Genomic DNA, 16,378 nt, shown 5'->3' with positions numbered 1-16,378 from the left:
GAGGGTAGGGCAAAAATTATGAGAGAGGAGTATTGGTTTTGGTGGGGAAACCTTGGGATTAGATGAATCTGACTTCTTCCAGTCCCACCGACCCCTGAGGGAAATTGACCCGTTCTGGCAGCCACAGCCATCCTGATTGCAAAATGAGATGTCTTAATGTCCGTATCTGTATAAGGAGTCCTGGTGGTGCAACGGTTAAGCCCTCAGCAGCTAACTAAAGGGTTGGTAGTTTGAACCCACCCAGCAGCTCCGTGGGAGAAAGACCTGGTGATCTGCTCCCCTAAAGATTACAGCTTAGAAAACACCATGGGGCAGTTTTACTCTGTTACATGGGGTCAGTATAGGTCAAAATTGACTTGTCAGCACCTAACAATGAAAATGTCCAAATGGAAGTCCCTGGGTGGCACAAAAGGTTAAGTGCTCAACTACTAGCCAAAAGGTTGGTGATTGGAACCCACCCTGAGGCACCTGGGAAGACAGATCAGGTGGTCTGCTTTGAAAAGTTTACAGCCTTGAAAACTCTACAGCCTTGAAAACTCTACGGAACAGTTTTACTGTGGACCCGGGCCAGAATCAACTTGGCGGCAACTAACAACAACAACGGCGTCCATATTACATGAACCAGATGTTTGAAAATCTAGCTTAAAGCAACTGTTAAGATGTCAAATGTAACCAGTGTTTAAAACTCTCCACTGAGATTTTTTTCCCACCATGAATAGAACGAATCGTGTTACAAAGGAGATAGCAATGACCAGTATTGAAATGTTTAATTGACCCTACTCCCCTTTTTTCCCCCAGATTTTCTTCTCCTCAGACCTGGAGGGTGGAGAGGGGGGAAAGGCAACGTTGACACTCTTCTTTTTCTTTTTTTCAGATTCAGAAGAGTAAAAAACACCTCATATACAATAAAAGAGGCTGCCAATGTCTTGCATCATTTTAGCTGAGCTTCTTCATTCTCCTTCTTCTCCTCCTTCCACAAAGACCATGTCTGGGGAAGGTGTACAACTTTCAAATCCAAGCCCCCCCACACACTTGGCCTTCTCTCATGCCATCTCCTTCCAAGGGAATGACTCTTTGGGAGTTGGTCTGAGGTCTTAGAACTCTAGGGGGTTTCCCCTGAGCAAACAAAACAACTTGCGATTTTTCACAAACAGAAACAAAACATGAAGGGACTTCCTCCAAATCCTTTGCTGATGTTCGGGCTCTCAAGGCACCTCTCTGGCTGATGAGAACGGACATCCTGGATATGCTGAGAAAGGCCTCAAAAAGCCACGCACACAGTGATTGCCATTTCATTACCGTCGATGTTGTTAGTTTAAATGTTGTTATTTTTGCACTGGCTACCGATGGTGGATACGCCCATGCTGGCTTTCACCGCAGCTAAGATGACAATTCCAACCTGATTGTTTCTTTCCTGAGTCAGAAACATTCTTTTTCTCCAACTTCTTTTCAGACTTAAAAATTGTTCTTATGCTTTTCTTTCCATTTATACATTATGAAACTCTCTTTGTTTTATAAAAGGAGATCATCCAATAGGAACTTTTATTTGATGCTTACTCTTTTTTAATCTCTGCATTCATTAATACAAACCTGAAAGTTTCAGCTGGTGACCGTGTTATTCAGTTGGGAAACCTATTGTTTTCTTTGGGTAGCATCCACAACTAAAGGGTTACCGTGATACTTACTGCTGACTAGTCCTGTTCATTTGGGTGTCTGTGGTTTGACATCATTGCTCTTTTTATTCAGGGATGTACTTAAGGGAATTAGTATCAGGAAGATAGATAATTTGTTTCATTTTAGTAGGTCTTTAAACGTACCAGGTAGAAGCTGATTAATAGCATGAGTCAAAAATAAGAATAGTAGATGCATCATGGAAAGAGAATAAAGACACTTAGCCACCTTGAAACCAAACCGAAAGTGGGATTCAATGGAGCATCACTAAGGTGTGATTTTATGGCTCTGAGTGGTAGGATTTTGATAAGAGTGATTCTTTGAGTCATTCCCAAAAGCAAATCACGCGAAGATCCTGGTAATAGAATGGGATTAATTGTAGGAAGAAAGTGAGCTAGATGATAGCTTTAAGTGTATTCCCAATTGTGGGTTTAATTTTTACACTACAAAGCACAAAAGTGAACATTTAAAAATCTTCTCATTACCAAGGCAAAATACTGGTATTTCTTTAGACAAAAGAAGGAGACTGAGTGTGTGGTCTATAAGGGTGCCTCGCTGAACTATTCCCCATCAGAAGGGTTTGAACTACTATGTTGTAGAGAAGGTACAGTAGCATGCTGTCGTTTGAGGTGGTTTCTTTTGTCAGCACTACATTTTGTCTTGTTAATAACAATTATCCTGCTTTCCCAACAGTAACCACAGTAAATAATGTGGTCACAAATTCAAATTGCTTCAGGGGACTAGCTGGTAAAAGTAAACGAGCAAAGCAAGCCATGTAATATCAGAATTACTGTGATAAATGCAGTTCCTCATGTAGGACCTTGGTATTAGAGAGACAATAGGGAGTGGTAGGGACTGTGGGAAATTGGAGAAAGTGTGTGCTGTCAAAAGGGGGCAGCCATTAGTCAGCTACTGGATTAGTGCCATGAAGGAATGCGGGTCCGGTGTCATTGCCAGATCTGATTTTTCAGACTGAATTCTGGATTTTATATAAACTCTAACCCATTTTTAAAATACCAGCGGCAGCTAATTCAGAAAGTTACAAACAGAACGTGGCTATAAGCTGTATTCAACACATGGATAACAGTTTGCAAACCATGTTCTTTGAGGTGGTATGATTCTGTAAAGGAATTAAATACAACAAAGTGTATGTAAATTATTGACCTTGAACATTGATCTTTTACCTCATTTCTAGTCTGTATTTTTGTACATGGAGCTTTGCGATCAGTCGAAATAGAACGTGTGCCATCTTACCTTTTGTAATTTAACAGGCAAAACTAAATAATATTTGAAAAGGGAACAGGAATATAGCCATTGTTTTCCTAGCACCAGTAAAGACAAAAATATTTTCATTTGCTTTGTCATTAATTAGCTGCAAAAAGAACGGCAAGAGAATTTGATCCAGCGTAGACCTCTGCTTAAAACCCTTATTTTTAAATCCATGAAAAGTGCTTTGAAGGGACATTGTGTAAAAATACAAAATTATCTCTTTTAAAAATACAAAACAGTGTATTATTATGCTATGAATTGATACTGGAGCAGCTAAAATATTAAAATGATTATTTCCAAGTCAGTGTGAACTGGAAGAACAGTATTTCTAAAGTTCCAGCTTATTTTCTGTGGCCTTTTAATTCTCCACATTGAGCAGCAATGTGGTACAGACATTCTTATACGGATGATGGAATCTTATTCCATTTTATGTGTTCACACAGAAAGCAAGGGCTTACCCACCTGAATGAAGAATTGACGAGTGTGTGGGGAAAGCAGTAGAACATCCCCGCCACTGACAGGCTACAAGTTCTGCCTGTACTGGGTGGAGAGTGACAAATGGAGTTGGCCAGTGAGTTTGGATCCCCATGTCACCAGATAGCTCCACTTCCAGGTTGTGTTTAAGTGATAGTTTTAGTGGAATAATAATCCATCCTTAGGGAGGTCTCTGTTTCATCTTTTATTCATGCCAGCATCTTAGGTTATGAGGCCTAATAGTTTATGGCAGCAGGCAAGGGACTCATTTCTAACCCATTAAATTGAAATGGATTTTCTTCTATTGTCCCTTTCATTCTTGGAGCTTTATAAAAACTCTTGAAAACATCTGACAGGATCCCATTAAGGACCTGATTTACTTAAACAATAAAATGATATCTAAACATCAGAGAGTCAAAGGATAATCTCGTTCATTTCATTTGCAGAATATAAGCCATTGTGTTATATTTGCCATATGGAACCATGCCTTTAATAAATGTAAAAAGTGAAAAGTAAAGAACAACATTATCATATGATGTGAGACAGAGAGCAGACAGAAAGATGGAGACCAATCTTGGCATTTGTATTTTGGGATTAAGGATACTGGCCTTTTACTATCACTTCTCTCATGGATTACCTTTTTTTTAAGATAGATAGATAGATACATAGATAAATAATTAATTTTCTTCTTCTTTAACGTCTGAGTAGACTTAGATGATAGAAATTACTTTGTAACACTCCCCCCCCCCCCATGGAGCGTGAGGGGAAACAAAACAAACAAACAGAAAAGCACAAAATTTCTTCCTCATAACGAAATAGAGAATTCTAAGATTGGAAGCCCATGTATCTACATATATACGTATAGCACTATCTCTCAAATAAAGAGGAGCTAGAGAATTCAGGCATCAATTTTTTTCCAGTTGAAACTTCATTTTTCTGATTCTGAAATCCTCACACAGCCCTGCAAGAGTTGCACTCCTGACCCAGCACAGTGCTTGACACAATCGGTAAACACATGCGGAACTGTCAGACTGAAATCCACTACCCACCTGTGAATGAAAACAAAATTCAAATTGACCTGAAAATCTATTCAACAGCTTCTTTAGGCCAAGGACATTGTTAAAGGCTTACATTTAAGTGTATGGAGACATATCCTAGTTACAGGAATAAAAAAAAAAAGCTTATACAAAATGGGAAATTGCAGGTAATTTGGAAAAAATGGTCAGAACTGAGTTTATAAACACTCACACACAAAGTAAAACTCTATGACCTTTTTATGAAAAAAAAAGGAATGATGATACCAATCTATATGAAACACCAATGAATTTATTTAGAATCCAAGTTGAAACTTTTTAATTCCAAAATGGACCCTCTTGGTGCAAATATGAGATTCCGTATGTGCAGCATGGGAAATCATTGCATGGTTTCGCTCCATCAGTGTTGTGATTGGTACAGTGCTGAACCTGGCAAAATTGAATGTTAAAGAACATAATGTTGCGCTAATAATGTTATATTAGATTTTATTCTCGAATGAGTGGAAAGTAATACTTATAATTCATCAACAGTGGTCTGTGATTAAAGTCCTCATTATCACTCAGAAAATGAACTTAATGAAAAAAACTGTTTTTGAACAATGGCAATATTCCTATGAAGTATCCCTTTGACAGCCAAGAGACACGTTACCTACCAAGACCAGATTTCGGTTTTTAAGGTTTCCTCTGATCAAAGGCACAGATAGGAACAGAGTTGACACTAGAATTAGAATAGTAATAGCTTTCTACGACATTAGACTGTTCATCCAATAAGAAAACTTGGGCCCAGGGTGGTTAGAAACATGGGAAGCAGGTTTCTGGATGCTGTCATTGAACATTTTCAAAAGACTGGGTTCTCCTCCAATAAAGTCTATACCTTAGGGTTCTGTGTACAGAACCAATGAGATATATGTATATAGAGAGAGAGACAGATTTACTTCAAGGAATTGACTTATGTGATTGTGGTGGCTGGCCACAGGTTAGAGACTTGTGCAGGCTTGTGACCTAAGATCTGTAGCTCAGGTGACAGGAAGGGTGCAGAGTGGAGACAGAGAGTGAGTTCTGCCAAAATACCTAGTTTGGGGTGGATCAAACCCTAAGGAAACTCCCCTTTCAGCTAATTGATTAGATTACATTATGGAATGTGATTACATTATGCTGCATTAGATTACATTATGGAACAGCAGCTAGTCTAGTGTTTGGCCAAACCACTGGGAACCATAGCTTAGCCATGTTGACACGTAAAATTAACCATCACAGCCTGCAATAGCCAATAATTGATTCATTGAAAGAACTTCTTGTTTTTACCTTGAACAAGGGTGGGGTGCAGTAGGAGACCTGGACTGAAGGATTCATGAAAGTCAAATTTAAACATTATTCATTCCTGATTATTTCCTTAGGTAGTGGTCCACTCACCCCCACCCATTTTTCTTTAAAATATTTTCGGAAATAATTTGAGATGAATACATGTTTATTCTGGCTCTGTTCCCAAGAGGGTGCGAATCAACACTGACAGTGACTAACTCCACTCAGTGAAGTTGGACTCAGCCTAGGTTGCCATCTGCTGAGCCAGAAGAAGTAGGGAGTGGTGTGTGGGCCCTTATGCAGCTTACACAGGCACACTTGGTCACTCTCCTTTGGAGTGATCTCTCCATCTCCATGGGTAGATGCAAACTGGAGTGGGCCAGAATCAATGCCATCATCAGGGCCCATCTCCTAAGCCATGATTCCTGAATTTCACTCATGTACCTTCGTGGGAGCTGGCTTCTGGGCCAGCGGAAAGCTTTCTCCATCAGATTATGGTAAAGGATAACTCACTTAAAATAAAGCATATTAAAACCCAATGGCTATAGAATGGCTTTTAAATAGATTGACTTGGAGGCACATTATTGTATAGTCTTTGCCTCTCTGTCGTGATCTACCATGTACACTATGACTGTCCTTGGCTTTGAGTCTAGGTATGTATGATGGAGCTGAAATACAGCCACAACCAGTATATATAGATTTATAGTAAAAATCCACAGCCATAGGTGTTGTCCAGCAACTGATTCTAGAGAGAGAACTGTAGAGTATCTGTTTTCCTTTTTTCTTGCTTTGATGATATTTTTATACAATTTTATATGCTGTAAATTTTTTTAAAAACATATTTGCTATTTTCATTTGTAGGGCTCAGTTAGGTTTTTATCAGTTCTTATGCCTGCTTTACAGCCAAACAATCCCATCTAATTTAAGTGACTTCCATCTTTCTCACACCCTTTTCGTTCCCTTTCCCTCTGCCATTTTTCTACCTTTCACACATTCCTTCTTTGGCCTCTATACTGGTAAGCCATTCAGCTTGCAATATCATCGTAGAACACGGAAATACAAAATGACTGAGAAAACCAAAGCACCTTGTTCTAGTGTAACCCACACAAGGAAATATTAGGTGCAAAGTGTGGGGTGGGGATAGGAAGGGAGCAGGGGATAGATTGAGGAAAGAAAAGCCTCATGGAAGGCCCATTACCCAGAGCAAGGTGAGTCACTTGGAGGCTAACACAATGTTACCCTTACCTTCCTTCAGTGGAGAGCACAATTTTTGCTGTCAAAGAGTTTTTCTCCTTAGGATGATGCAGTGCCCTTGCCAGCGTTCTGTAGACTCCATCCTAAGACAGGCACTGGTCATATGTGAATGGAAAAAAATCAGCTCATCTCCTCAACCTTAGATTTTGCTGCTGCTCAGGTGAATTTGTGGCCAATGTCTGGATTCATATTAGGAATGTTTAACAAGACTTAAAAAAGGGAGGTAAGGAGAACCAAAGCCCCAGACTTCCAGCCAGATCATGCTGAATAAATAATTCTTTGGATGAACAAGGAAGGGATTTCTGAGAATGCGCTTCCAAAAGGAGAATTGTAAAAAGGACTTCTCTCATTTTACTGCAGTGATGGAATGCATTTCCGTGATGTGAAATGTGTTTCTGGCAGATGAAATGCAGTTTGCAATTTGTATTTGTGCACCATAGGACAAGAGAATGACCATGTGCACTAAGGAAGAGTGCTTTGTTCCCTGTGAGGTTGGTTTGTACTAAAGCAACCTATTCAAATGGCACCACATCATATTTCCAAATGCAAAAATAAATCATAGGAATTCATGTAAAACAGAGTATGCTGAACTGTTCTCAGAAGTGAAAGATGTGTTGACTGTAAATCTTTTTTGCAAAGGTGAGGCTGACAGTCTTTCAATGTGTAATTTCCCCCCAACATCTGGTGATGAATAAGTATTTGTATGTTCCTCTGATTACCAAATAAAAACAATGAGTTAACCTCTCAATTGGAATTCGAATAATGAAAAGGCTGTTTTTTTTTTTTTTGTTGTTGTTCTTTTAATGTTTTTCATTGTTGTCTATGTTCTGTCCCAGATACAGGGAAGCTCTCTCAACCATCTGTCTCTTTTGTATTCCCCCAAATGCCACCCAATACGCAGGTGGACTAAGTGCCTTTGCCTGCACACTGGAAGATATACACAGGGGACGACAGTATCAGGTTTCACACCATCATTTTTGATGATGAGGGTTGGGGTGAGTGGGTTATCGGAAGCTCCTTAGAGGCCTAAGAAATCTCAGCACTCATGGAATCAGACTAACTGCTATATTCTTAAATTGTCTCCAGATATAATGATATAAAGATTTTCCAGCTAGCTTTTGAATTCCAAAATTTCTTTCTTTTCAGATTTTCTTTCTCATATATATGTACTTTTTTTTTTCTTTCCAGCCAGCAACACAAGGAGTCTGACCTGACCAGGCATATTAGTTTCCTAGGGCTGCCATGGAACCCTGGTGGTGCAGTGGTTAAGAGCTATGGCTGCTAATGGAAAGGTCAGCAGTTCGAATCCACCAGCTGCTCCTTGAAAATCCTATGGGGCAGTTCTACTCTGTCCTATAAGGTTGCTATGAGTTGTAGTTGACTCGATGGTAATGGTTTTGTTTTGTTTTTTCTAGTTTAGGGCTGCCATGGCAGATTAGCACAAAGCAGATGGCTTAAAACAACAGAAATTCATTCTCTCACATTTCTGGAGGCTAGAGGTCTGAAATCAAGGTGTAGGCAAGTTTGGTTCCATCTGGTGGGCTTTGAGGGAGAGTCTATCCCATTCCTCTCTTCCAGCTTCCAGCTCTGTCCACAGTTCTTGGTGTTCCTTGGCTGGCAGATGCATCACTCCAGTCCCTGCCTCTGTTGTCACATGGTGTCTTTTCGTGTTTCTGTCTGTGCGTCTCTTCTCGTCTAAGGACACCAGTTTATAAGGATGACCGTCATATAGGAGTAGGGCCCACCCTACTGAACTAATTACAAATATGCAAAGATGCTATTTCCAAATAAAGTCACATTCACAGGTACTGGGGGGTAGGACTTGAAAATATATTTTGGGAGGACACAAATGAACCCATAACACCAGGAAATAGTCATTACCCCTGTTTGTGGGGATCCAAGTGTTACATACTGTGTGGCACTTAGGCTGTCTCCTTCAAACCTGCCTCTAAAAGGGAGCCTCCTAGTGGCAATGATGATACCACAGCCTCATGTGGGCTGCCTGGTGTGTTGTTCCCACCCAGTGACTCCACTGGAGAGTTACATTGACACATGGGGTTTGATGTTCCCCTGCAGCAGCTGTATTTTCCATGGACTGAAACATATTTTAAATATTCCTTTTTTTCCTGAAAACAAATCCAAATTTACTCATTTTGGAAAATGTAGAGAAGTATAGTAAAGAAAATTAAAATCACTTATAATGTCCCATCTGGAGATTAATCACTATTAATACTTTATTGTATTTTCTTATGCTTTTTTACATAGTTGAGTCCATACTCTATATTTAATTTTTTGTTTGATTTGTTCACATAGCATTGGATGATAAACATTTTCCCATTTAAAAAAAAAACTTCACTAACATGATTTCAATAGCAACATAATACTTTATTTTGTGGCTTTCTCACAGTTCACTTAATCACGCTCTGCTGTTAAAAAATGAAGTTATTTGCTTTTATTTTTTGCAGTTGCAAATAGCATAACAACGGAACTCTTTGTACGGAAGGCTTTGTCATATTTCTGAATATCTCCATTGGACAAAATTTTAGATGTACAATTATTGGGTCAAAGGTTGTGCACATATTTCAGACTTCTCATATGTATGTCCAATTCCAAAGCATATTCAAATATTAAAAGCACCATAGCCAAATAGTATGTAGTGTTGCATATCGACATAGCTCTTGTGTTTTTGGCCATTGTTCTTTGTAATGCATGATCAAGTCACACAAAAGCAAGCATAATACTAATGGGTGCTTGTATTGTAGAGGAAAAAATATATATAATTAAAATATTATTAAACACCCTGACTGTGTAGCCCTAATTTATATACTACTGGAAAACAACTCTGAGGTAGCTGCGGATGAATCTGAAGCCCTCCAAACTTCTTCAGTGATTCCAAGCAGAACTTGGACTTCCCTTGATGCTTTTTCGAGAATATAAAAGGGGAAAGACGAAGATGTGTGCTGAGGCACCAGGCTGGCTTGTTGCCCTTGGCCAGAGCCCAAATGGAACAGAAAATGTTGGCAGATATGCCTACCAATAATGATCAGAGGGGCTGTGGGTATCATAAAAACGAAACCAAACCCAGTGCCGTCGAGTTGATTCTGACTCATGGCAACCCTATAGGACAGAGTAGAACTGCCTTATAGAGTCTCCAAGGAGCGCCTGGTGGATTCAAACTGCTGGACCTTTGGTTAGCAGCTGTAGCACTTAACCACTATGCCACCAGGGTTTCTGTGGGTATCATAATGGCAGGCATTTGCACTATGCTAAAAGAAGTTGGAAATGGCCAATAGGTTGACAGAAACTTCCTGCCTCGGTCTTCATTTCTGCACTGTGGGATCTGGTTGTGTCATAACAACGTTGGTATTGTTGGGCCATTACCAATGATGAAGCATGGTTGAAAGAGCTCTCTAAATTACCCTTTCCTCAGCGGATTATGGGCTTAACTGTGCTAACTCCATTTTGCAGAAGGGAAATTATTTGCCTGAGGTCAAACTGCAAATCACAGGAGTTTAGTGCGAACTTCACGTCTTGAGTCTTAGGTGTATGTACTCACCCTAAGGCTGGCAGTTTGGGTTGTCACTTTTATCACTGTCCTCTTCTCCAGACTCTTGATGAATTGGACTCATTGCTCTTTTGCTGAACCAACCAAGGACATTAATTTGAAATACCTGAAAGCTATCCCTTTGTCAAAAGATACCTCAAGTCATACTAGGTGCAGTGATAACATTTCTGCCCAAGCTGACGGATTGGGTTGTTTACTCTTTGAACACCCACGTGCCGTGGGTCAAGGACAATGTAATTCTTGCCCTTATCTCCCAAAGATAACACATTAGTTACTTCATACACATGGGTATACATACATAAAAGTTTTGAATATAAACTGGATAATAACAAACACTGTATTACACTTCACAGTTTGCTAGGCAGTCACACGTGCACTCTTATTTGATCATCACAATGGTCTCCTGAAATTGTTTTTTAATTTTATGGATGAGGAAGACGAAACTTAGAAATGCCAGCACTGATGTAGTTATTTATTCATTTGTTTTTATTTTACCTACCTCATTTATAAAATACTTGAAAATTCAAAAATTACATAAATTTAATATTTTTTAAATTAAGAAAAAGAATAAAACCAGATACAGAAAGTAGAGTTAGTGTAGATAGAGCAAAATTGAGGAAACACTAGTATATAAAAAAAAATAATAATAATTTTTTTTTTTTTGACTTGGCTAAATAGGCCCATCTAGCTTCCAGCCCTCGTGGGCAGCAGTTAAGTGCTCAGTGGCTAAATGAAAGGTCAGCCCTTTGAACCCACCAGCCACTCCAAAGGAGAAAGATGTGGCAGTCTGCTTCTGTAAAGATCACAGCCTTGAAAACCCTATGGGGCAGTTCTACTCCAGCCTATAGGGTCATTATGAGTTGGAATTCGACTTGACAGCAATGGCCTGAAGTCACAAATTGGATTTGAGCTTCCTGGAGACCTAAATAAAAATGGAAAGAAATCGTTTACGAAGTTCACATCATCCACGAGGAGAAAACACACCACCTGTGCAGAGGAAAGAATGATTTCCCATTGACAGATGGAAGAAATTTCTTCTGAGGATCCACCTAGTGGGGTTTCTTACTCATGGCTGCAGTTCAGACCCATCTGGGAACTTTAAAAAGTACACGTTCCTGGGCTCCACTCCAGACTAATGAATCAGCATCTCTGAGAAAGGGGCCCAGGTGTTCGCTTTTTTTTTTTTAACTACCCAGGTGATTCTGTGTGTAGCCAAGGTCAAAAACCACTGACAGAGTGAACAAAGAGTCACAAGTGGGTTACTATCCCCGAGTAGTTACCGTTGTTAGGTGCTGTCAAGTCAATTTTCAACTCATAGCAACCCGATGTGACAGAGTAGAAGTGCTAGGCTATAATCTTTATGGAAGCAGATCTCCAGGTCTTTCTCCCATGGAGTTGCTGGGTGGATTTGAACTACCAACCTTTCAGTTAGCAGCCAAACACTTAACCATTGAGCCAGCCCAAGTGGATTCCTATATAAGTCCAAGAGTTCCATGTTTTATGGGGCGGTTTGTCCCAGGGCTCTGCAGGCCATCTGCAGACAAAATGCAGTACAGATTGTCATGTGTCCAAGATCATGCAGCCTGAAAGCTGGATCTGGACCCGGATGTTCATCCAACACTGTTTCTGATGTTTTCCCTGGAATAGGAGTGAGGGAGGGATGAAGCGTTTTAGTAAAGGAAGCTTAGATAGAGTATTCTCAGGAATGGAACTTTGAGTAAAGTGAGAGGTAATTTGGTGGCTAGAGAGTGGAAAATGATTTCAGGAACATGTCCTCAGTTAACTGAAGCCTGTGGGAGCCTGACTCAGAACCTAACCACCCCAGTGGTCCCTGGGTGCCGACAGAAGGGCGAGAGAAATTACAAACGGGCTTATTTTATGTCCTGCCAGCTACCCGTTTATGACTCATGAGTAAGAGAGGTGGGGATAGTGTTCTCCCTTTTCTGATATGTTGGATATTTCATCAAACATACAGGAAAAAAAAACAGCATTTCTAGAAGGGCTGTTTTTTCACTGACCAAGGACACCAGAGGTTTCTATCTCATTCAGTGTCTGCAAAGAAGATAGCAAGAGAATGAAAAAGTACCCCAAGAAAAAGCTATGAAGCTGCCAGCTTTTCGAAGATTATAGTAGGTGATTTAAGAAAGTTGCACCAAGCATTCATATGAAATAACCTGGCAATTGTGAATGTTTCTACAGGTAATGAGAGTAAAGCTTGTACTTGTTGAGGTCTTTGTAGTTTGTTAAGCGCTCACATATGCAGCATGAAAATTGATATCTCAACTTCACAAGAGCAACCATGGAAAACAGAGTGCCATGTATTCTATCAGTTAGATCAGAAGAAATTTCCACCACGCATTGTTTCCCCCAAGCCCGCTTGCAGACCAGATTACCTGGGCACATGGGAATCACCCAGATCCCCAGGCCTCCTCTCTGGAAATGTTAGTTCTCCAGGGCTTGGTTGGGCCTGGGAACCTGGTTTGGTTTTTCCCTTTTGCCAAAATATTTGTTCCAGATTTTTCTTATACTTAGGCAAATTTGGGAAGACTGTAAGTGAAGGAAATCTAGGTAGTCGGTTGGTTTAGAAGCAGCAAGAATTGTGGAATAAAGCTTCTCTAGGTTTGGGCTCTGGAGCCCTGGCAGCACAGTGATTAAGAGCTCGGCTACTAACCAAAAGGCTGGCAGTTTGAATCCACCAGCTGCACCTTGGAAATCCTATGGGGGCAGTTCTCCTCTGTACTGTGGGGTCGCTATGAGTTGGAATCAACTCAACAGCAATTTTTTTTGGCTTAAATTTGTCCCCTACCCCCACCCTCAGCCAGCACTCTGTATTTTGGGCAAATTGCTTAAACTCCCTTTGTCTCTAACGTCCTCACCTGTAAAATGGGAATAGTTTTATCCCAAGAGGGTTAATATCATGAAAGACAACCCATGCACATTTGATTGTGCTAATACAGTACCTAGGATGTAGTAACTTTTTGATATGTCACAGACTATCACTAATAACCAAGTGGCCAAATTGTATATCATGGCCCAGAATCATGGCTCCATCCCTCCTAAAGCAGTGGTTCTCATCTGAAAACGATTTTGTACCCCCAAAGGACATTTGACAATGTCTGGAGACATATTTGATTGTTATGAGTTGGGGGAGGTGCTAAAGACATCCAGCAGGGAGAGGCCAGGGATGGTGCTAAACATCTACATACAATGCACAGGACAGCACCCACAACAGGGAATTACGCAGCCCAATTGTCAATAGTGCAGCTTTTGAGAAACCCTGTCCTGAAAGGAAAGTGAGCCACGTGAAAGTCTTGCAAGAAAAAAAAAAAAAATAGGGATAAATGCATTGAGCCACTGGCAAGCCCACGGTGGCGGTGGATCCAGTGGGGCACAGAGGTGGTTCCGGCAGAGCAAGAATGGCTCTGAACCTAAAGGTCAGAGATGTGGATTTTCACCCTGCAGTGCCCATCCAGGGCCACCGTGATGCACACTCAGGGTCTGCCTTCTTTGGGTAGGAGACAATGGCAGTGGCACCCCCTGAAGTGGAGTGATAAGGCAGCCCTAACCTTGACCCAGTTTGGACGAGCCTTTGGATGAATGTCATTTTGGATAAATCTTATTGCCCCACCTTATTAGACTGATGATCACTAGACTCACCTAAGGAGCTTGTTAAAATACAGACTGGCCATATTTTCTGGAGATTCTGCTTCAGTAGATTCGGGAAAGGGCCCTGGAATCCATATTTATGAAAATCACTTCAGGGGATTCTGAAGCACAGGCAAAGCCAGTTTTGGATCCTCTAGGTCCCCTGCCAACTCTGACATTCAGGGCATCTGTGAGACCTGGATAATGGAGAACGGAAGCCCTGCAAACTCAGTTTGGGTTAATGTTGTGTTTTCTATTTTTACACTACTAATGGCTACTACTATGACTACTAATACCAGTACTATTAATACTACTACTACTAATAATAATTAACAATAACACAGAATATCAGTGGTGGTACCCTGCTTTTTAAGACTAAAATGAAACCATCTCAAACACCATCCCAAGTGTATGTCTCGTCTCACTGAGGATTCTGGGGTAGAAAAATCTTATAGCTTCCTGCTCACCTCCAGTCCCAAGTTCCTGTTTCCTCTGATGTCCCTCAGTCTATGGGTCATCCTGTTATCTTTACCCATGACTGTGTTGACTAGGGCAGTTTCCTCAATTAATACAACTTCCATGTATGCCAGGCCTCTGTGTGTAAAACAGTTTTAACTAAAGGCTTAGAGAGGTTGAGGGGATTTATAACAGAAATGACATTGAATCAGGTACGTCTTCTGCTTAAGAATCCCCTCTCCATTTCTGCCAGCTCAGGCTCTGGGCATCTGCCATATGACTGCAGTCTGGCTTCCAGGCCTCTTTCTCCCCACTCTTCCCCTCTGGACAGTTAAAAAACAAACAAAAATAGAATGTGTGTATTTTTTTTTCTTAAGTAGGACCAGTCAGCCTTCCTGCTTTCTCCTTCCTCACCTCACCCTGAGGTCTGCCTTTTCATTCCCCCATGACCCATCAAATAGTTTATATGAACAAAGATAATCCCCTTTCTAATAGGAACTCCATTGCCAGCTGCTGGGACCCTCACAGACCCCACCTACCTGGTATGTGTGAGTCTCCCACCGCACACTGAGCACTCTGGCATGCCTTGGTTTCTTTCATCCTCGCCGGAACACTTTGATATAATTGTTGTTTTTTTATTTGTAGATGAAGACTTGAGCACCTCAGAGAGATTAATTCTTTAAATTATAGGGACCAAAAAAAAAAAAAAAACCCAGTTGCCCTTGAGAGTTGATTCTGACTCCTGGTGACCCCAGGTGTGTCAGAGTATAACTGTGCTCTACAGGATTTTCAGTGGCTGATTTTTTTGGAAGTAGATTGCCAGGCCTTTCCTCCAAGACACCTCTGAGTAGACTTGAACCACCAACCTTTCAGTTAGCAGCCAAGCACTTAACCACTTGTGCCACCCAGGGTCTCCTGTAGGGACAAAGCAGGGATAGAACCCTTGACTCCTTGATTCTAAATCCAGAACTTTTCCTCCCATCACAGTAGTTCTCTACCCTGGATGCATATTCGAATCAGCTGGAGAGCTTTAGAAATGTTGATGCCAGGGCTCTACCCTAGTACAATGAAATCAGAACCTCTTGGGCTGGTGCCTAGGCAACTGCATATTTAAAAGCTTTTCTGAAAGTGGCATCTGGAGTCTTAAACGCTAGCAAGCGGCCATCTAAGATGCATCAGTTGGTCTCAACCCACCTGGAACAAGGAAGAATGAAGAACACCAAAGACACAAGGTAATTATGAGCCTAAGAGACAGAAAGGGCCACATAAACCGAGACTACATCAGCCTGAGACCAGAAGAACTAGATGGTGCCCAGCCACAACTGATGACTGCCGTGACAGGGAACACAACAGAGAACCCCTGAGGGACGAAGAGAGCAGTGGGATGCAGACCCCAAATTCTTGTAAGAAGACCAGACTTAATGGTCAGACAGGAACTAGAAGGACCCTGAAGGCCGTGGCCCCCAGACCTTCTGTTAGCCCAAGACAGGAGCCATTCCCAAAGCCAACTCTTCAGACAGGGATTGGACTAGAATATGGAAGGGAAAATGATACTGGTGAAGAATGAGCTTCTTGGATCAAGTAGAGACATGAGACTATGTTGGCATCTTCTGTCTGGAGGGGAGATGAGAGGGCAGAGAGGGCCAGAAGCTACCCGAATGGACACGAAGACAGAAAGTGAAGGAAAGAACTGTGCTATCTCATTAGA

At 41.1% G+C, this 16,378-nt stretch overlaps 1 protein-coding gene across 8 annotated transcripts in view; it reads left to right on the top strand.

Moving 5' to 3' along the window:
- The window catches only part of PDE1C (phosphodiesterase 1C), a 604,116-nt gene that overhangs the window by 561,664 nt on the left and 26,074 nt on the right, over positions 1 to 16,378 (top strand). Inside the window, exon 19 of one of the 8 annotated variants that reach the window (XM_064290123.1) lies at positions 875 to 9,199. The exons of the other annotated variants lie outside the window; for them this stretch is intronic. Within the exon in view, the coding sequence (XP_064146193.1) occupies positions 875 to 888 (14 nt within the window). The 3' untranslated portion in view covers positions 889 to 9,199. Of the gene's footprint in view, positions 1 to 874; positions 9,200 to 16,378 lie in introns of those variants that run through there. 8 annotated transcript variants of the gene reach the window in all.

This window comes from Loxodonta africana, chromosome 8, assembly GCF_030014295.1.
Source record: "Loxodonta africana isolate mLoxAfr1 chromosome 8, mLoxAfr1.hap2, whole genome shotgun sequence".
In the NCBI taxonomy this organism is placed as follows: domain Eukaryota; kingdom Metazoa; phylum Chordata; class Mammalia; order Proboscidea; family Elephantidae; genus Loxodonta; species Loxodonta africana.
This window is presented reverse-complemented; position numbering and strand designations above follow the sequence as displayed.